Source organism: Acinonyx jubatus, chromosome C2 (assembly GCF_027475565.1).
Source record: "Acinonyx jubatus isolate Ajub_Pintada_27869175 chromosome C2, VMU_Ajub_asm_v1.0, whole genome shotgun sequence".
Classification (NCBI taxonomy): domain Eukaryota; kingdom Metazoa; phylum Chordata; class Mammalia; order Carnivora; family Felidae; genus Acinonyx; species Acinonyx jubatus.
In genome coordinates, this window is record NC_069384.1 from 83,111,013 (window position 1) to 83,134,118 (window position 23,106).

The window sequence follows — 23,106 nt, forward strand, 5'->3', positions numbered from 1 at the left end:
TTCTCTGGAAAAAGGTCTATTCAGGTCCTCTGCCCATTTTTTAAGTTCTTTATATATTTGGATATATTGTGCATATATGTACACAACTGCTTACTGTATATATTATTTGCAAATATCTTCTCCCATTCATTAGATTGCCTTTTTGTTTTGTTGATGGCTTCCTTTGTTGTGCAAAAGCTCTTTATTTTGGTGTAGTCCCAATAGTTTATCCTTGCCTTTTTATTTCCCTTGCCTGAGGAGACATATCCATAAATATGTTGATAGAGAGGAAGTCCAAGAGATTACTGCTTAAGTATTCTTTTAGGAGTTTTATGGCTTCAAGTCTCACAGTTAGGTCTTTAATCCATTTTGAGTTTATTTTTGTGTATGGTATAACAGTGGTCCAGTCATAAATGTCTACTTTGCTCATGACAATAAAAATTAGTCCAATGCTTTTGTAATGTCTGAAAGGCCAAATCCTATTAGGGCTTTAATCCAATAATTCTACTTTTGCAGCTCTGTCTTTTCTTAGGGAATAATCCAGTACTATGCCATACCTGTACAAGTCTGCTTCTGGTTGCTGACATTCTATCACAGCTACAAGAGTGTCCAAACTGGCAACTGTTTGTAATACTGCTGTTTCTGGAACTGCCACGTGTGTCTGGGAAAATAAAAAAACCAAAAAGGATTACATTGCAGTTTCAGGATCCAAATGGGAACTTAGATATCATCTATGTCAAATCTCTTTTCAGATGAAATTGTAGCATACTGTACTTGAGATCACTTAGGAGAAAGAAGATTGTAAAATAGTAAGTAGCAAAAGGAGCTACTGAGGTTACCTATCTAGAGAAGCCATTTGGATATAAAAAAATTAAGTGTGGGGGTGCCTGGGTGGCTCAGCTGGTTAAGCATACAACTGCAGGTTGGGCCATGATCTCATGGTTCATGGGTTTGAGCCCTGCGTTGGGATCTCTACTGTCGGCACAGACAGAGCCTGCTTTGGATCCTCTGTCCCCCTCCTTCTCTGCCCCTCCCCTACTCACGCTCTCTTTCTCTTAAAAATGAATAAACATTTTAAAAAAATTAAAAAAAAATTAAATGTGTTAAGTCACTATCGCTCAAAGTTTATTATGAAGCAATTTAATACGGAAAAATGTGCATTTTCACTTTTATACTCTGAAAACAGAAAAATTGAAATGTGTCCCTTATCTAATTTTAGTATATGTGCTGCCGAAGTGAGCACATCCCTTATCTAAAAAAGTACCAGAATATTAAAGGATTACATTTTTCCTAAAAACACTTTCCACTTTTAACTTGCCTAAAACCAAATGAGGCTACCCTTGAAATAAATACATACTATTATTTCTTTTTTAAAAAGTTACCATTTTTAAAGTTTCAGTGATTTAAAAAATTTTTCCCTTAGCAGGTTAAACAAAGGAAAATATCACTATAACCCAAAAACATTCTGTTCACCCAGGGCAACACTCAAACATATGCATGTACAAACCTTCAGGTTAGTTTCTCCATCCAAACTAGCAGTTGTAACGTGACAAGAACCATCAAGCCGATCTGAGGACAGAAGCACCAAATCTGCAGGGAAAATTTCATCTTTGGCTATTCGAACAATATCACCCACCTATAAGGAATTATGGGGGAAAAGTGAATATATAGATTTTAAAAGGCAAAGACTTATTTTTACTGATTTCTAAACAGATGGCCTATCAATATTTTAATACAGGAAAGCAAGCTTTTAACTAAAATATAATAGATTAGAATGTGTGATACCAATATATATAATTGATTTCTATTATTTACTAAAGGCATACCCGAATGTTTTTTGATCTAGTTTTTACAAGGCCACCACTTCGAACAACATAAACAGGAGCTCCATTTACTTCATTATCTGAGTTATGTCGTAACCAATCTTCATATCCCTATTAAATATTAAAGAACAAAAAAATACCCTTTTTAATATAATTAGAAGATACTTTTATCAAATGAGAAAACAAAACATAAAAACTTATCCAAAACATTTTATTCACCAGAATTATATTAGGCAAATCTGATGCATATACTCATAGGTATTTGACATTCATTCTTACTAGAAACATTCTTTTTCCTTGGTGTCATTACACATATTCCTGGTTTTCATAGTACCTCTCTAGTTACTCCTCAATTTCCTTACAGGAGGCTCCTTCTATGTCACCTTTATGGATCCCTTTTTCACCCTTCTCTTTCTACTACAAGATTTCTTCTATCTCTGTGTCTTCCAAAAAATCCTGAAATTTGTCTCTCTAGCCTATATCTCTTTTCTGGACTCTAAACTTGAATATCTGCATTCTTAGTATCTCCATTTTGATGTAATAACAAGCATTTCGAAACTAAATTGATGATGTTATCCCCCAAATCTGTTGCATTTCCAATGTTTCCAATCTTGATAAATGGCATCACCATCTACCAAGTTGCTCTTAGAAGAAATCTGAGGAGTAATTCTTGATTCTTACCTTTTCCTAACACCTATTCAGTTTAGAGGTTCCATGGCTTCTATGTAAAAACGATATTTTAAAATTTATTTATTTATTTATTTGGGGAAAGAAAGTGTGGGTGTAAGCGGGGAAAGGGCAGGGAGAGAGAGCAAGAGAGAGAATCTCAGGCAGGTTCTGCGATGTCAGCATGGAGCCCAACATGGGGCTCAAACCCATAAACCATGAGATAATGACCTGAGCCGAAATCAAGAGTCACTTAACTGACTGAGCCACCCAGGCACCCCTAAAAATGATATTTTTAAATCATAAAAATAAATTCACAGGGCATTATTATATACAACAGCAAAAAAAAAAAAAAAATGAACAGATTTTGAAACCGAGGTTGAGTTCTTTCACCTTCTTAACCAACAAGCCAACAGAATTATAATATGTATTTCAAAAAAAATATGGTAGGCTAGGGGTACCTGGGTGGCTCAGTTGGTAGAGCGTCCAACTCTTGATTTTTACTCTGGTTGTGATCTCACTGTTGTGAGATTGAGCCCTGTGGGCTTTGTGCTGGGTTTGGAGCCTGATTAAGACTCTCTCTCTCTCTCTCTCTCCCCTCTCCCACAGAAACATGTGCATGCTCATGTGCTTGCTCTCTCTCAAAAAAAAATATGGTAGGCTACATGCATCATCATTAAAAAGGGACACAGACATAAGCATTTCAGAAAGAATCCTTTGATTAAATATTTAAGGAGTGGTAATTTTTTTTTACTTTATTTTTTTAATTTATATCCAAGTTACTTAGCAAATAGTGCAACAATGATTTCAGGAGTAGATTCCTTAATGCCCCTTACCCATTTAGCCCATCCCCTCTCCCACAGCCCCTCCGGTAACCCTCTGTTTGTTCTCCATATTTAAGAGTCTCTAATGTTTTGTCCCCCTCCCTGTTTTTATATTATTATTGCTTCCCTTCCGTTGGGTCATCTGATCTGTGTCTTAAAGTCCTCATATGAGTGAAGTCATATGATATTTGTCTTTCTCTAATTTCACTTAGCATAATGCCCTCTAGTTCCATCCACGTAGTTGCAAATGGCAAGATTTCACTCTTTTAGATTGCCAAGTAATATTCCATTATGGGTGTGTGTGTGTGTGTGTGTGTGTGTGTGTGTGTGTGTATACACACACAGATCTTCTTTATCTATTCATCCATCAATGGACATTTGGGCTCTCTCCATACTCTGGCTATTGTTGATACTGCTGCTATAAACATTGGGGGTGTGTGCCCCTTCAAAACAGCATACCTGTATCCCTTGGATAAATACCTAGTAGTGCAATTGCTGGGTTGTAGGGTAGTTCTAGTTTTAATTTTTTAAGGAACCTCCATACTGTTTTCCAGAGTGGCTGCACCAGTTTGTATTCCCACCAGCAGTGCCAAAGATATCCTCTTTCTTCGCATCCTCACCAACATCTGTTGTTGCCTGAGTTGTTAATGTTAACCATTCTGACAGGTGTGAGGTGGTATCTCATTGTGGTTTTGATTTGTATTTCCCTGGTGACGACTGATGTGGAGCATGTTTTCATGTGTTGGTTGGCCATCTGGATGTCTTCTTTGGAGAAGTATCTATTTAGGTCTTTTGCCCATTTCTTCATTGGTTATTTGTTTTTTGACTGTTGAGTCTGATAAGTTCTTTATAGATTTTGGATACTAACCCTTTATCTGATAGGTCATTTGCAAATGTCTTCTCCCATTCCATTGGTTGCCTTTTAGTTTTGCTGATTGTTTCCTTCACTGTGCAGAAGCTTTTTATTTTGATGAGGTCCCAACAGTTCATCTTTGCTTTTGTTTCCCTTGCCTCTGGAGACGTGCTGAGTAAGAAGCTGCTGCGGCCAAGATCAAAGAGGTTTTTGCCTGCTTTCTCCTCAAGGACTTTGATGGCTTCCTGTCTTACATTTAGGTCTTCTTTCCATTTTGAGTTAATTTTTGTGTATGGTAAGAGGAAGTGGTCCAGGTTCATTTTTCTGCATGTTGTTGTCCAGTTTTCCCAGCACCACTTGCTGAAGAGACTGTCTTTATTCCATTGGATATTGTTTCCTGCTTTGTTAAAGATTAGTTGGCCATACATTTGCGGGTCCATTTCTGGGTTCTCTATTCTGCTCCATTGATCTGAGTGTCCATTTTTTGTGCCAGGAGTGGTAATTTTTTTTTTTAAGTGGAAAAGACTTCTTGTGCTATTTCGGAGAAAATTTAAGAACTCAACGGTGTAGCATAAGTACAGATAATGGAATGATATCCAAAAGATAGGATTAAGTGATCAAAATAAGATATAGAATGTATTGTGTTCTATGCTATTATTTGTTTAAAAAACTGTCTATGTGAACACTCTGCATAGATATTGGGACTGATGTACAAATACATCAAGGGAGGAAAACTAGGAGGGTGGGGGGTTAGGAATATAAGAGGCTTTTACTATATGCTATTTTGTACTGTTTCCATTTTTTAAAAATATATACACATCTATTACCTAAAATATTATAACAGTATAAAACATAAAGCAAATATTAAAGATTGCTTTGAAGGTCTATTTTTTTTCCCAGGAAGAAACCTTTTGGAAAAGCATTTTTAAGCTACTCAAATTACACTGACCCCAGTTAAGATGTGGTATGTCAATTACAGGGAAATTTAACTGAGGGTCAAAATATCTTTTCTGAAACTGTCAAAAAGCAAAATTCCTTTTACTGTCAGATGACATTAATAGCTGAGCAACAATGATAAAAACATTATCTTTTAAAACACAAGTTCACAAATTCTAATTCATCCCACATATTATAGCCAGATTGTTTCCAAAACATCATTTTAATTCACTACCTTGTTCAAAACCCCCTCAATAACTCTCAATGCTTACAGGAAAGAATCTTCCAGCCTACATTTCCAGTATTATCTTTTAATACTTTCCTCTACAGGGTCAAACATTTATTCAGACATGTCATTCCCCAAAATAGGTCTTGGCTTTTCTTCCATTTGGGCCTTTGTTTAAATTGTTTGTTTCTATTTCACCTCCTTCACCAACTGTTATTTTACTAATATTCCAAGTCTCATTTCTATTATTTATTCCACAAAACCTTCCTTGATTATCTAAATGAAGGGTTCCATCCTTTCTCTGAACACCTACCGCTCATTAGCTCTTACTAGTACCTTATTAAACTGTAATTTTGTTGTGTTTGGTCCTACCTTCCCTATTTCATAGATTTTAAGTTCATAGAGGGCAAAGACTATGACACCTACCATAGCACTATATCTTGCATTATACAACTAGAGAGAAGACTTAATATGTAAATATGTTTGGAAGAAGTTAAAAAAACAAAGTAACAATTTAATTCATATTAAAGTGTAAATAACTGATAATAAAGCTTTTCCTATTTTGATAAAAGTACAAACGCAGACTAAAAGGGGGAGAAGTAAGGAAGGTAAGAACATAGTAACTTTCACTTTTATAATTTTTCCAAAATTTGTTCTACTAATCTATAGTGATGGATCTATAAACCTGAATGATACACTCTGGTATGAGTGTGTTTCTTAAATGAACAAAACTTAGGAACAGAAAAAACTCTTGAGTTCCGAAATCGTTTCTGAAAAACAGAGAAAATCTTTACAGATCAAATTTTCTCTTTGAAAATTATGACCTTTCATATTTCCTCTTTTGCCTTAGTTGTCAAGATGTGTCAAGAACTTAACTGCAATAACCATACTCACAGGTTTGAGGTAGTCTTCCTACTTTCTATCTTTAGATTTCATGTGTTTTCAGTTAACTCATTTTTGGAAGAAGGCTGGTTGTCAATTGTTATTATTATAGTAAACTCTCTTAATTTGCAGATATAAATTCACCAGCATTCTCAACTCAGTGGTATCACATTTCAATTAAACCCAGTCTCTATTTGGTCAAATATACTGGAAAATCAGGGCAATAAGTATCACAACATTTTACACTGCTTTAAAAAATGTTCAATGGGGGGGGGGGGGGAGTCTGGATGGCTCAGTCTGTTAGGCATCTGACTCTTGATTTTGGCTCAAGAGATTGAGCCTCGTGTCAGGCTCCATGCTGTTAGCATGGAGCCTGCTTAGGATTCTCTCTCTGTCCCTCCACCAGCTTGCGTGTGTACACATGCGTGCTCTCTCTCTCTCTCTCAAAATAAACATTAAAAAAAATTCAATAGGTTTATTCATTCATTTATTCATCTATCAAACAAATGCTTTTTGAAGGTCTAATATGTACATGACTTTGTTCTGGTCTTTGGAAATAATCTGGTATATAAAACAAAGTCTATGCACTCACAGACCTAAACATTCAAATGAGGGCCAACAGATAAAGTAATGAATATTTATTCAACAGAACAACAAATGATATGAAGAAAAAAGACCAGACCAGAAAATGAGAGAGTGACATGGTGGTCACGAAAAGCCTAAGATATCCAAGTGGAAATGTTGCATGAGCATTTGTATATGTGTAGCTGGACTTCAGGGAATAGTTTCAGGATACATATCGATTTGAGAACCATCAACATATAAATGGTACTATAAACCACTAGACCAAAAGAAATCACCTAAAAGGAAAATATATATAGAAAAGATGTCCTAGGGACAAATACATGTTACTTTGATGAAATAAATGGCATCTACAAAACCAAGTAAATATGTAACTGTATGAAGTGATTTGGATGCTTAATGAGTTGCACATATTCTAGCCTCCAATAGAACAGTGAAAGGAACTCACACTTAGTGAAAGTAGCACCATGATATTCTGACACCCTAGATATATAACATAACTACTATAGTTTCCTCTTATCTTTCTCTGTAATAAATAATATACTACATCTCAGAATTACAGAACGTTTGTCAATTTTATTTCCATGTCAATTTGAATCTTATCCCTAAATCTTATAAAGTGGAAATTTATCATATTTACACAAGAAAATTCAATTAACTCTCTTTCAGGTAGAAGGAATCATCTATTTAACTGGGCCCCTGGCAAGATTTTTTGAGAAGTGATAGCTATACAGACATGACATTTCTATGAATTTCTTTTATTTCTTACTCAGCATGTGTATCTAGTAATAATCTGACTTTTCTATACCTACATTTTAATATCAATTCAAGATTTGGTTGAAGCTATTTCCCCTATGGTATTACTTTACATAAAAATCAACATCACCAGAGAAAGTTGTAGAAAGTAAGAAAAGACCATACAATTCTTATTCAAAATGGTAATGTCAGAAGTATGTGTTCCACTCCCTATAAATATATCCCTTTTGAATTATATTTCCTTTAAATATTGTAAAACCTACAAAGATGATCATAATAATGTACTTCATATATAAATTAGTTTGTAGATCTAAAATGCTTGTTTTTGGATGCTTCCTAGGAGTGTCAAGAGAACAACATATTTTAACTATATTCTGTGAGTCCCTAGGTACCTGAAATATAATAGAGTGACTTAACTCAGTTTAATTTTACCATATGCAGTATCAAACAAATTTGCTGATTTCTTATGGAAATTACTTTCACAACAATAAATGTTAGTGTGAAGTGTAAATATTTAGCAACTTCTAAATGACCTGGGGAGAAAACAATAGAAAGTATTTTCATACCTGCTTTATGGCGGTTACTGTTATCACAAAGAACAATGGAAGTCCACTGGTAATTGGACTGGTAGGTGTATCAATCATAAGCTAGATTTACAACAACAAAAAGAACCGAGTATTATATTTTTATATTGTACATGTCACACTATTAACATCTAAAATCTCGTATTTATTGGGAATTCTGAGAACACTATATAAAGTGTATATGATTGTCCAGAGTAAAAAATAATCATGCATGTAGTTTAGTTCACAGTTTCACCAAGTTCATTTTGTTGGCCATTATATGAAGTGAGTAGAATATCTAAATCTATTGCATATCCACAAATATTGCTAGAGTGAACTCAGTCACTTCACCTTTTTAACACAGAGTACATAAGGTCTTCCTCCTCAGTATTTGTTAGAAGCAGACCTACAGCTGCTCAGAATCTCATTTTACATTTCTTTGCCCATCCTGGTAAATGCTGAAAAGTCTGTCAGCAATTTTAACCCTAGAATTCGGAATAATTTCATCACTTAAGAAAAGAGAATAAGGAATAGGGCTAGGAAAAGGATTTTTTTTTTCTACAGGGATTTTGTTACATCTACAGAGCCAGAGGGGTACAGCTTAGAAAACGATGCTGTAATTATGATCTAAATCATACAACTGAGGTTTCAACAAATTGGGGAAGTAATTTTTGCAGTAATTATGTTTGGTTAGTTAAAACATGGACCCAATGGTTTATTAATGTTCCTTTACCCTGGATAGGCCAATTAAATTTGTTTTATTCCACAGACCAGCTGAATTCCTGACCTTAGCTAGTAATTTCACAAATGCATGTGATGTGGACATGGTTAGGATAAATTTCTCACTTTTCCAAGAAAACCAAGCTGATGTTCTATTGATAAAAACTCAGAAGTTTCTTCTCTGTTCAGGAAAGAAAGCAATTTCTTTAAAATATAAGTGTTTCTTCAAGCTTTAAAGTGACTACTTAACAAGTTTTTTTTTTCACTGGAATTCCAGGTTCTATGAGAGTAAAGTTCAGAGTTTATACAAAAACCCAACACCACACTGAAAGATACTGCTCATGTATTATCAGAAGAAGATAACCCCTTTAAAAGAAAATTTTTAAATCTTGACTTATACTCAAATTTTATAAGCTATTCTCTTGATACTTTGATATTAGAGGAAAAAAAGCACAATGTGAAAATTAAGAAACTATCAAAGAGTTTATCATGAATAGACTTAAGAAAATGGTTCCCATAATAAAAATCTATATTCATGGGGATTCTTAAAATTAGAAAAAATTTTTAAATAAAAGTAAAATTTAAATTCAAAACAAAGGAAAAGTCAAAGATTTACTTGGACAAAGATCATTCCGTAGGCAGAAATGTGCCAAAAACATGTGCTATATAAGTCAAAATATTTATGTTCTGATGCAGAGCAAGTGAAATGTAAAATTGGCTTTGATTATAATTATCAGCACCATAGCACATCAGTAATGAAACAATATAAAATTAATCTTAAAATTCACAAGCTATTTTTTAGAAATCTGCATGTGGTTTAAATAACTACATTCACTGATTACAATGGGGAAGCTATGCAGGAAAAAACTGATCCCATAGTCAAATGATTTAGAATGCAATATAACTTTTCCCTAAAGATAGAAGTCATTATATAAACTTAATCCATTGAGTGATAAAGCTTACCTGAACCAAAAATATAATAAGAAAATAAAAGTTTGCCACTCTTCTGAATTGTTCAAATAAATTTTTTGGAACAAAATTCCACACAGTATACTAAAAAAACAGAGAGAGAAGGATAAATTAACATTTAAAATAATATATACGATATCAATGTAATAATAAGGAAAGCAAAATAAGATTTATGAAGTCCTTAGACAAATTTATGTAACTCTTGATGCTATAAAAACTATCTTGTTTTTAAGAGTTTCAGAACTTTTATTCTATTCTTTTTTTTCTTATACTATTTATTGGCAATTTTAGTGTAATTTAAAAAGATGAGATAAATTGGAATCTACCAATTTTGCTATTAAATTCTTGATTTTTTAGAAGTTGGAGAAGGTAAATCTAAAACAACATTTAATAATTTATTTTGCTCTTTGGTTACACAAAACTAAGTGTAAAAATAAACAAGGGCTGATAAAAATGCTGATTCCAGATACAATTTATTTTCCATTTTATTTAGCTCAGTATCAGAAGCAAAGGAAATGGTATAACTATTTTATTATTCTTTGTTAAGTACAAAATATGGAAAAATAACCAAGAATGTGAAAAAAAAAAACAAACACTTTACATAAGTGGTGGTATAACCACCAAGACAACCTCATAAAGGACACGAAAATCTGTCACAATGTCAATTTTTAAAGTAAGACTGTCACTAAATGACCTTGGACTAATCTCTCTGCACCCTACTTTGTGCCTCTATAAAATGAAGACAATAATAGCCCTATTTTATAGGGTTGTTATAAGGCTTAAATAAGCTAATATATTTATGATGCACTTAGGACAGAAACTGGCTCATACTAATTGCCATGTGTCTGTTATATTATTAATCAGCATATAAGCCTATAATGCTATATTATAAGGGTAATAATATGCCAAACATTATAGCACTGTTACTTCACCCTATATACTCTCTCAGTAGAATGTAAGATCCCTGAGGCTAGGGACATTGTTTTATTTACTGCTCAATCTCCAGCACTTACCACTACTACTCAGCACATAGGTGGAGATCAAAACTTTAGAAGAATAGATGAATAAATAAAGAAATACATACATGAGGTAGAAATGAATTTTTTTCAGATGATTATTCGGATGTCAGGCAAATGAAGCCGTAGTGGTTACTGATCCTATTCAAAATTTCTAAAGAGGCAGTTTACTTAATTTTCTCTGGTGCAATGTAAGATAGTTCTAATTTCTGAATATTCTTACTTCAAAAATTCACTTCTTAATCAGCTGAGATCTGAAATGTCCTTCCCCACATAAACAATTAGGGTTAAGTTCCCAGGAAAGCCCACAACAGTCTCTATGACCCAAGGATATATAAATAGTACAATACCTAACAACATTTCTTTCAGGTCAAATTATAATTTCAGTTCTAATCTGATACCTGAAACACATTTTCTTGTGGTAGTGGTAGCACTAGTGGCTCCAGAATCTGGGACTGGGGACTATGTTCAGGGCTCTGGAGAGAAGAGAGGTAGATGCTTTCCAGTCACTGCTCAATGTGTATCTCTGAGATGGTAACTTTGGGTCATATCATCCTCAGGTGATCTTAACTGGAGTCCCTTAGTTACCAAATCAAATGTGTAAAACTTTTTAAGAATCAGGTTGGCAATGTCCTAACTTCACATCAATCTTTTAAAATCATAACAGAATGTATTTTTGTCTTCCAAAATCTTGAAAAGAACAATTACATAAATTGACAATAAGGTAACTGGTTTCAGGATATTTTCTTTGGCTAGTTCAATAATACATGCAAAAACTCAGAATAAATAAAAATTTCTTACGAAAACCAGCTTACAAATATTAGGAATTGTTTTTTCCAGGTTTTCTAAAATACAAAATACATTAATAGACTGAACAAGTCTATAGTCTGTGCTTATCCTATCATATGTAGAAGAGAAACTATAGAATAAATGTTAAATAATATAAAAATATTTTAAGAAAAATAATTATGCTTTAAAGTTATTTTATTATTATGTAATAATGGTCAATAAAATTAAATTAGAAGTATAACTTCTTTTTTAGCTATGTATATGACTATACAACTGATCTTTTTTCTTCAAGTTCTGATATTAGTAAGAAAACCAAAACATAATTATGAAACTACATCTTTCGTAAAGTTTAAATAAGGTTTAATTTACTATGGTAAATTAAACAAAGACGTATCATGCACCTACAATGTATAAGACTCTTGTGCTGTAAGAGGAACAAAGAAGCTTTCATATTAGAAGAAATTCAGAATAAATATCAATAGCTATATTGAAAGGTAAAGTAAATGAAGGAATATACAAAGAATTAAAATGAAAAGCAGTCAGTGAGAGAAAAATTTAATGAGGAAGGTCATATTCAACATGGGCTTTAATAGGGCAACATTCAACAGGCTGAAAATAGGGGGCAAAGAGAGGGAGACCATTTCAGGAAAAAAGGACAGCATGAACACAGGCAGAGAAGAGCAAAGTTCATCATGACTTTGTGGGACAGAAAATAATACAGTCCAGAAGAGTTTAAGGGAATAAAAAGGGAGCAGAAAGGTAGTACAAAGGGAATTTTTTTAAAAGCCTCATTTATGGTCAAGAAAAAAATGGACATTGTATATAAATACCCACATTCCTGAATCTGTGGTCAAGAACATGAATTTTCTATTTCCATAAAAACATGAAATTTATAACCTCTGCAAAAAATATAATCTATATCTAAAAAGAAGTGGTTAATCACATGAAATCACAGCAAAGGCACAGTAGTAGGGAAGTTCAACATGGGTTTATAGAATAGCAGGTAATCTGGTTTGGAAGGGATGTGAGAAATTCCTAGTAGAATAAATAAGGGAATAATGAGAGAGACAGTTCTTATATGCTTTTAAAAAAGCAATGTTTATTTAAATATCTATATTTTTAAAACTGTGGTCAAAAACATGAACCGTAATACTGCTGCATGTGAGTACGATCATATAAAGATATTTAATCTCTCAAATTTTCCAGGACACTCAGCTTTCAATACTGACAGAGGACTAAAGTGGTCCTGTTACTCACAGCAGATGAGATTACAAAAACTAGATTTTAAAATGGATCCTGGAAAATATCCAAAATTTAGATAGAAACTAGAAGAGAGTTTAATTTTTAAAAAGTGCAAATGAAAGGAATATGAATATGAATTGTAAACTATGGCTTCTTAACCTGGAGACACTATCCAACTCTCACAGCTATGGCAGCAAACAGTAGGGAGAAAAATTATACCCTTATCACAAAATATGACATTTGAATTCAGGGCTGGAAAACTAGATGGAAATTTAAGGGGAAGAAAATACTGGTAGTGAAAGAACCAGGCAAGGAAAATGACCCAAATTCAGAATGTAAACTATCCAAACCCAGGATGATAGCTAAACTCTACACCAAAAAGGAGTGAACTACTGATATATGCAACAACAAAGATCAATCTCAAGATTACTGTTACATGAAATGAAGTCAGACAGAGAAGACTCATACTACATGACTATATTTATGTGATATTCTAGAAAAGGTGAAACTATAGTTATAGAAAACAGATCGGTGTTGCTAGTGCTAGAGATGAGGAGGAGGGGGACTGGCTGCTAACTTTTTACTTCTGGATATACTCTTTATCTTGGTTGTGGTGGTCCCATGATGCTATACATTTGTCAAAACTCATCAAATTGCACACTTAAAATTGGTGAAATTTTACTATATATAAATTATACACAAAGTTAAAAAAAAAACTTAAAATTTTCAAGGACTTTTATTTCTTGCATGATTTACTAAGAACTGTGTCATTAATCCAAAGCTCTTCTATTACCCTAGATTCTAACATTTTCCCTTCCTGCCCCCTGCTTTAGAACCACTGTCCAAAATGACAGATCTCACTAATGGGTATGTTGCATCTGTAAATAATGTGAAGGATGAGAAAAGGGGCAGAACAAAGAAACCACTGACCTAAGACAATACTCTTGGGAAAGAGGAGATCAGGATGACAGAGATACAATTAGTTACTCTGGAAGGCAGAGAAGGAGCAGTACAAAGACGCTTCTTAAAGTGGTCTATCAAACAATAGCAATGATCTAAGGAAAACTTTACTCTTTGGCTCCTGACACTTAATCGAAAATAAATTAAGATTTAATTAAAAATTATGTTTTTCAGTGGCATTAGCCATATTATAAGGCCTAACTAGCCCTAAACAGCTACTGGTTATCATAGTAGCACAGAAAACGTTTCCTTCATCATGAGAAAAGTTTACTGGGGCAGCATTAACCTGTAATCTTCAGTTTCAAAATAAACAAAGACATCTTAAAAATGTTATAGAAAAAAATGAAACAAGGAAGAATACGTGAGTGAAGCAGTACCTTGGTACTATATATGTAAATTTCTTGTTTACAGAAGAGTGATAAAATTAGAGGAAGTCAGGCTTTAAAGTCACACAGAACTGAGTTCAAACTCCAATCTTGTCATTTAGTGTGCAACCCTGGGTAAATTATTTCCCAACACTTTAATTAAAGACACAAATATAAAATGAGTATAACACTTTGTAAAAGCGATCTCAGAGTTGCTGTATGAATTAAATGATATGAGATGTACCTAACATAGTACCTGGCACACCGTATAAATATTTAGTTCCTCAGTTTAATTGCAACTAGGGATAATTTTTGGCATGTTAGTTACCTGGTATTAGCAACTGGCAACTCCTTTCATTTTACAGTTCACAATTTTGGGTAAGATATATTTACCAAACACCATTTCCTTGAATTTTTAAGGATATAAATGTATACTGGAATAAATAAATTACTTTTCAAAACAAAATGGAACATATCTATAGTTTCAATAAGTGTTAATCCTTACCTTAGATGAAATGATCCGGTTATCTATAAATTTCTGAGGTGTGTAAAGGCCATTCTGAGGAAACCTGTTGGCTATGTAAATAGTTCTTGTGTCACTTTGATGTGGTGGGTCAAAACCCTAAGACCAAGCAAAAGAAAAATAATGACTAAGAAGGTTAGTTGTTATGATTCTTTATTGCTGGTTTTATTTAACTGACCAGACTGCACATATTATTACTGGCCTTGAACTGCATATAGGCTCAATCTAATTACTAGCAGAGTTAAGGCATATATATTTTTCTTTCCCAGGTAAACTAACATATTATCTTCAAATAAACACTTAGGTAATACCTCTGGTAATGAAAAATAATCCATACTGTTAGAAATGCTACTGTAAGGGGGGAAAATCATGTAGAAGATCTACAGAAGCATTTGAGGACAGTATTTCTTTCCTTCCCTTTCATTCCTAGGGGTTCCTTGCCTTTCTCTTAAGATGGATTCCTACTCAGTGATGTGGAAATTCTGTGTACCTATAGCCTAATCAGCACCTACTACATCTGATGACAGAGGTTTATATTTTACTTCTTCCACACCCAGATCAACTTGGTTTCAAAGAACTTTGATCCCACGAGACTCACAATGCACTGGGTAGGGTCCTGCCCAGATTCACTCCACATAATCATCTCTTTGTGGTAGTCATATTATCAATTGAATCCCTGAAATGTGGAGATGAATTCTGGCCTCAAATTTAGGAAACCATTTCTCAAGGTACATTTATCAATGATCTCCAATGTAAAAGTTTTCACTGGGACAAGAATGCTGATACTTTATTCCCACAGTATTTTACTATTTTCCTAGGTTGCAAGTGAGTCTTCAATACTCTTTTGGCAGATCTTGGCGATCCTATGACAGGATGAAAGCAACCAACAAAAGCAAAACCTTTGTTTGTGGCTCTACTATTGCTACTAAGTTATGAAAAAGTTAACTAAAGCTGGTATTTGTAATTACAATGATCTACTTGTAGCCATTAAGGACTCTAATTTAGTAATCTACTAAGTAAGTAATGTGGCTGCCATTTGATGCTTGGCATCCTTGTAAAATTTCCATTAAGTACATACATACACAGATAGTGGAAATTCCCATATTGCCTAGAGGTATATTTTGTTTAGCACATCAGAATATTAACAGTGCTATGTATAGATTTCAACTGCTGTCATTCTTGGTTTAAAAATTTTTATTCTGTGATCTTAGAAACAGCTACTACAAGACTGTGAAAATTAAATGCATTTGTATGCTCCATAAAAAAACCATGAAGTTTCATTTTATTTGCTTATGCTATTTATAGTGATGACCACATTTTGTGGATGTGAATGTGCCATTATGTGTCTGATTTCAAAATCAGTTTCTTCAAGGATAAAATATGGCATGCATATTTATCTTCTTCCTAAATTTTCCTTTAAACATTTCACAATTTTTCCCTATAATAACTTATGGAGGGGGGGAAAGGCAGGCCTCATAATCAGAGTTGGAACTTACTGCTCTATCTAGAATACTGCAATCACCTTAAAGATATGTGCTATTTATTCATTCAACAAATATGTATTGAGGTTAAGTACTATGCTAACCCATGTAGGATTATGTGATTTGTTAATTACTCAAGCAAATCATATGCCCTAACTCAACAAATAAATGAATAAAGAGTTTGCATGCTACTGCTATAGTCCATGCCTGTATTTCTCAAAGGGGGTTCACAGGAAGTTTGCCAATAAAGTTCATAAAGTTATATAAGAGGGACACACTGGTAACTGAAACATTAGACTACATGAAGCATATTTATTCCACATCCACTTTGAAACCATGTAAAAATAACAGTAAATTACATACCATGTATATAAGCTTCTGGAATAAATTAAAGAAAAAAGAAAGTACATTTGTGGGTCTGAAAGAATATATAAATCTTTAGGAAGATGTCAAGACAATTGAGACTAAGAACCACTGATACAGAATTTTATTTTTTACTAAATTCCATCAAGACTGGAATTTATTACTAAGCACATCTAAAGTTAAGAAACAAAGTGCAAAACAAAAACTCCCCTACAATATGTATGTTATTTATATATGTTACTATTGCAACATCTCATTCATGACTTCCCAGGATGCAAACATCCTTCTCCATTCATCTCTACTGACTGTACCAGTAATCACATACTAAAGTTTGAAACTCCTTAGATTCCTACAATTATTTCAAGGGGATATATTGAAATGTTCCAAAAATAAAACCAATTTTAAACTGAATTTTAAGTGCAAAATCAGTATATTCCAAAATATAGTAATTTAACATTAGATAATTCCAAAAGGAGATTGAGGAGTTTTTCCTTAATTCCCAAAGATGCTACAAAATCCACCTACGTATTTTGAGTTTTTTTCAGTTGTAATTAATTCACATGATCTCATTCAATCATTTTATAATCAATGGCATGTATATATGTGTGGATGTTATTTTTTCCACAAAAACGATTAAATTTTATATTTGTGACTGCAGTATAAGTACACCTAGCTGTCCCTTATCGAAATCAAACCTCTAACTTCAGTTCATTAGCATCGCCTTCTCTGCAACAAATTAAGCCAGCCACAACTAAATAAAAGAATAACACTGTCCAAAAATAAAGAAAGTGACTTAGGGCAGGATCCATAAATGGACTTCAGGTCTGTGAATCTCTGAAACTGTATGCAGATTCACTTAACATGTGTATTTTTCCAATGAGAGTGAGCATAGGTTTCATCGTTTCTCATGATGTAAAGAAGCTTAAAACCACTTATCTAAAGTCTTGCTTTTGTAATCAGTTCTCCATCTCAACATTGCAGATTTTAAAAACAACACAAGAGAATCTTTATGTTTCAATAACACCTCTACTCTTTAACAGGAGCCAAAACAAACATGTGACCAAAATTAAGTGTATAACTATACTGTTAGTGTGAAGTTCAAGTACAGTTTCACACTTTTCTAGCAAGCATTAATAGCAAGTCATGGCACTAAGAAAGAAATACAGTCTGAACTTCCTAATCACTTGGTCAAGGCTACATGCCAAGGTTGGCACACATCACATTTTCTGCTGTCCTCTCAAACTACCCATTCACACCTTCAACCCCCTGATGCTAGCCTGCTCCTTTTTCCTCTGATTCACCTTGCCCTAGGGAAAGGAATTTAGATAGATTAATACTATTCTAGCCACCCTAATTTTATTTTAATTCCTGCTAAAAAGTAGGATACAAGCTTTGGAAACACACAACTGTAAATAATTTAAAAATAAAAAACTCTCATATTCTATAAAAGTATGAAATTCAAAACCTCTTTTCAGTCTGATTTGTGAGCATACGTTAAATTCATAGGTATTTAAAAAGAAAAAGCAGGTAAGGTAGAAAAAATCTCATGACGGCATCTTGGGAACAAACTGACAACACATAGGAATGGTTTTAAAAGAGATTCCTTTTGTAACCAAAAACTGATGAGATCTAGGGAAATCAAACCACTAAATAGCTTTATAATTTTTAGAAGTTGGTCTCTGGCACACAGCAGTACTTGGAAATGAATCACTACGTTTTACATTTTCATACCAAATATACCAGCCTCTCCGTAATCTTAAAATCTCAAAGATTTTAGGAAAATTACAAATATTACAAATGAAACGCTAACAATGGCTAAAACTGTAGTCCTATAATTAAAACTGTTACACTTCTTTACAATAACTAAGAAAATATCATCTTTAGAGTTCACAGTGATCAAAGTAAATCTGTGCTTCTTATTCTTATATGTGATCTATTCCCTCTAAAATATAAAGAAAAAGCTTCAAGACAAACCATACACCAAAAAACCCATCCAAACTCAAAAAAACCCAAAAAGCTGCAGAGTCAACACTGCAATACCACTGTTATTAAAATAAATGAACAAAAGCTTTAATCACATGCTTTATATGACAGAAAGTAATTTTTGTTGGCTGTATGCTCCAATGTACACAGGCACATGAAAATGGCCTAGTAAAAATATGATGATTCTGGGGAAGAATGATTTAGTGTATTTTACCAAATCTATAAACTTAATTGTGAATTATTATTTCCTGGACATAGACTTTAAATAAAATATACCTATATGAAGGTACTTACTGTAAGGGCAAGATAATTTTACACTGTTAACAAAGGAAGGTGATAGAGAATAACTTAAAATACTTGTGATGTAAACAAACACAATAATGAAACATTTTTGTTTCCTGTTACATAATTTTCATTTTAGGGCTTAAGGTTGTTCTCCATCTATCAAACCAGTCTGGGCTTCCAGGAAGTTGGTTTAAATGCAGGGGTAGGTTAGGACTGACTAACTACAGGATATAAAATTTAGAGTGACCTTTGACTCCAAAATTCTTAAATCATCTGTCAATGCTTTATTACAGGAAGCTCATCTCTGATAGATTATATTACTTCCCAAACTTGATTTTACTGTGCCAACATTTACCTCCAGCAAAAGCCTCTTCATCCTTCAAGTTTCAGCTTAAGAGGTTCCTTCTCAATGGAGCTTTCCCTGACACTTCTTTTTCCCCAGAAACAAAGGAAGGCATTTGTTATTATGCCCAGCAAACCTTTTATATACTCTCATTATAGATTTTATTACACAGATTAGTAATTACTCGTCTGTATATCCAGCTCCCCCTCCAGACTGTAAGATTTTTTTTTTAAGTTTATTTATTTATTTTGAGAGAAAGATTGTGCAAGCAGGGGAGAGGGAGAGAGAGAATCCCAAGCAGGCTCTGCACTGTCAGCATGGAGCCCGATGTGGGGCTTAAACTCAGGAACCAGTGAGATCATGACCTGAGCCAAAATCAAAAGTCAGATGCTTAATTAACTGAGCCACCCAGGTGTCCCCAGACTACAAGATCCTTAAAGATAGTATGTGCTAATTATTTAATGAATAATTACTGAAATTAATGAATAATTTACTGGATACAATAAATTCTGTAGTTTTGAGGTTCTAAGTTTAGTTTTTAAATATTTTTAACAATAACTTTTCTACCAAATTGAGTTTAAATTCAATGATATTTAAAAGAAAAAGGAAAAACTTTAAAAGTGATCCTGTAGAGTGAAACCCATCGTTACTAATGAAAGAGAGGCTAATAAGAAGCTTTTCATTCTGCTGTTCTTAGATTTATCTTATTCTCATCAAAACCATTTATTATAACTTTACAGTTGGTTGGGGTTCATTTCTGGATGTCAAAGAAACCAAGTTCTATTAGGGATATGCAAATCAAAACCATGAGGTACCACTTAGCCACCCACTGGGATGGCTACTATCAAAACAAACCAAAACAAAATAATTAGTATTGGCAAGGATACGGAGACATTGGAATCCTTGTATACTGCCAGTGGAAATGTAAAGTGGTACAGCCTCTGTGGAAATATCATGGAGACTCTTCAAAAGAAGTAAACACAATGATCATATGATCCATCAATTCCACCTCTGAGTATATACAAAAAATGTAAAAGCAGAGACTTGAACAGATATTTGCACACAGATATATTGAATAATACGAGTATTATTCACAATAGCCAAAAGGTGGAAGCAACACAAATGTTCATCGACAGATGAATGGATAAGCAAAATATGGTATTTAATTTCTTTTGTTTGTCACGCTGGTGTTTTCCATGTATGGCAACAGAGACATTTATGATAAAAAAATAAATGTGTGAGGTTGTTTTAGTTTAGATCAAATTTAAAAATCACAAAGAACGCTAAATTTGATTTTTTTTAAAAATTTATTTATTTGTTTGTTTGTTTGTTTGTTTGTTTTCTGCTGTTGTTTCTGCCTATCAGGTTGAACACTGGCTGGACAAGAAGTGAAACTGGTAAATCTTCTAACTGTGGTATCCAAGTTAGAGGTAACTAAGTAAAAAATTTCTACCCAGTTTTTCAAATACTTTTGAACCTTTACCTTCTCCCCTCACAATCGTACACAGCAATGGCAATGAAGATGGTTTTGTAGGTCCTAATTAGAATAACAGAAGCAATGGATTACAACTCTGGGAAAGGCTAGAGACATGTAGTCAATCAAAAACCATATCTTTTACACAGTATATACAAGGTTTATTATTTAAAAATACCAAGAACAAAGACACAACCACAAAATTCTAAACAATAGCATGAAAAAGCATCTCCAAGTCAAAGGACAGAGACAGAGGGTGAATCCTATTTAGTTACTTTGGCAAAAACTGACACAAAAAGTCGGAAAAAAAAGTAGGGTGGAAGAAAGATACACAATTGCCTCATTAATTTTATATATAGAAACCTGATTTCAGGAATGCCAGAACCAAGAAACTGCTACCAAATAAACAATAAGAGCAGAAGCAACAATAAGAAAACCCAACAATCCTGTACTTCCTACAGGTCCCACTTTCCTTAATCTAGATAATTTACCTTTCACTTGCCATAATTACAAAAAATTTTAATATTGCTCAAAATCTGTAACACTCTTGCTCTTACACAGAATGAAAGCATATGCTGTCCCTGTTATCAGATAGATACAATGTAATACCAAGCATTAACATTTAGTAAATCAACCAAAATAATACTGTTACTGAAATAATGTTTCTGAATGACCATATACGTTTCTACTCATCTATTTTTTTCTGATTGACTGTTTAAGTGTGCTTCTTATTCTTACTCAAAGAACTATATGTAGTAGCTCTCTATTACTGCTAAAAGATTATATGACTCAAAGTCAAAACTCCTCTTGGGGACCGAGCCTAAGAAAAGGAAGGAAGAATTCTAAGAAGCATTTCAGAAGTAAGTATTGGTATTGATTTTCACAATGATTGGGGGAGGGTCTACTGACAATTAGTAGGTGGATGGGCGGATGGGTGGGTGGGGCAGAGATATCAGACACTCTACAGCGCATTATAGAGTCCTGCCAACAAAGGAATGTCCCGTGAGACAACTTTCAAATGCCCTGCCTGATATCTGCACTGATAGAAAATCTCTTTAGAATAATATGAATCTCTATTTAAAAAATACCTTGCATGGATTTATTAATTTTTCAAGAATGCAGCTACCACATATACTGAAGGAAGATAATTGTTTGATTTGTCAGAACTTTGTAAAGTTGGTTCACTGTTTCAGGAAATTATATCACCAAAGGAAATGTCACTTGAACTTGAGTCACCAATACAGGCATACCTATTTTATTGCATTTTGTAGATACTGTGTTCTTCACAAATGGAGTTTGTAGCAACCCTGTGTCAACAAGTCTGTTGGTACCATTCTTCCAACAGCACTTGCTTACTTCACATCTCTGTGTCACATTTTGGTAATTCTTGCACTATTTCAAACATCTTCATTATTGTTGTATTTGTTATAATGGTCTGTGATCAGTGATCTTTGATGTTACTAGTGTAATTTTACGGGGCACCATGAACTCTACCTAAAGATGGCGAAGTTCATCAATAAATGCTATGTGTGCTCTGACTGCTTCATTCCCCATCTCTTTCTCTCCTTAGGCCTCCCTATTCCCTGAGACACAACAATATTGAAATTAATAACCCCACAAGGACCTCTAAGTGTTCAAGTGAAAGAAAGGGTCACATGTCTCTTACTTTAAATCAAATCTAGAAATGATTAAGCTTAGTGAAGGCATGTCAAAAGCTGATTATGGGCCAAAAGCTAGGCCTCTTGTACCAGTTATTCAAGCTGTGAATGAAAAAAATTTTTTTTTCCTTTTTTCTTGAAGGAAATTAAAAGTGTTGCTCCAGTGAACACACCAATGATAAGAAAACAAAACAGCCTTATTTCTTACATGGAGAAAGTTTCAGAATGGCTTAGACAGAAAATCAAACCAGTTATAACATTCCCTTCAACCAAAGCCTTAGCCAGAACAAGGCCCTCACCCTCTTTAATCCATGAAGACTGAGAGGAAAGGAAGCTGCAAAAGAATAGTCTGAACCTAGAGCAGATTGGTTCATGAGGTTTAGGGGGAAAAAAAGCCACCTCCATAACACAAGTGTTCAAGATGAAGCAGCAAGTACTGATGTAGAAGCTGCAGCAAATTATCCAGAAGACAGAGCTAGGATATTTAATCATGGTGGCCACACTAAACAACAGATCTTCCATATAGACTAAACAGTCTTGTATTAGAAGAAAATGCCATCTAGGGCTTTCATAGCTAGAGAGGAGAAGTCAATACCTGGCTTCAAAGTTTCAAAGGACAGGCTGACTCTCTTGTTAGTAGGGGGCTAATGCAACTGTAGCCACTTTAAGTTGAAGCCAATATGCTAATTTACCATTCCAAAAATCCTAAGTCCTTTAAGAATTATGCTAAATCTACTCTGCCTGTGCTCTAGAAATAAAACAAGGCCTGGATGATGGCACATCTGTTTACAAAAATGGTTTATTGAATTTTTTTAAAGCCCACTGTTGAAACTTTACTGTTCAGA

General features: G+C 33.8%; 1 protein-coding gene across 7 annotated transcripts in view; it reads right to left on the reverse strand.

The window, feature by feature from the left end:
• Positions 1–23,106, reverse strand: part of ATP11B (ATPase phospholipid transporting 11B (putative)) — a 128,469-nt gene that overhangs the window by 85,490 nt on the left and 19,873 nt on the right. For 6 of the 7 annotated variants that reach the window (XM_027061356.2, XM_053221174.1, XM_053221178.1 and 3 more), the window contains exons 2-7: positions 14,657–14,773; positions 9,774–9,863; positions 8,094–8,174; positions 1,806–1,913; positions 1,487–1,615; positions 537–640 (exon numbers count right to left, since the gene is read on the reverse strand). In XM_027061356.2, the coding sequence (XP_026917157.1) occupies positions 537–640; positions 1,487–1,615; positions 1,806–1,913; positions 8,094–8,174; positions 9,774–9,863; positions 14,657–14,773 (629 nt within the window). Of the gene's footprint in view, positions 1–536; positions 641–1,486; positions 1,616–1,805; positions 1,914–8,093; positions 8,175–9,773; positions 9,864–14,656; positions 14,774–23,106 lie in introns of those variants that run through there. The other variant, XM_053221180.1, reaches the window with a different exon arrangement.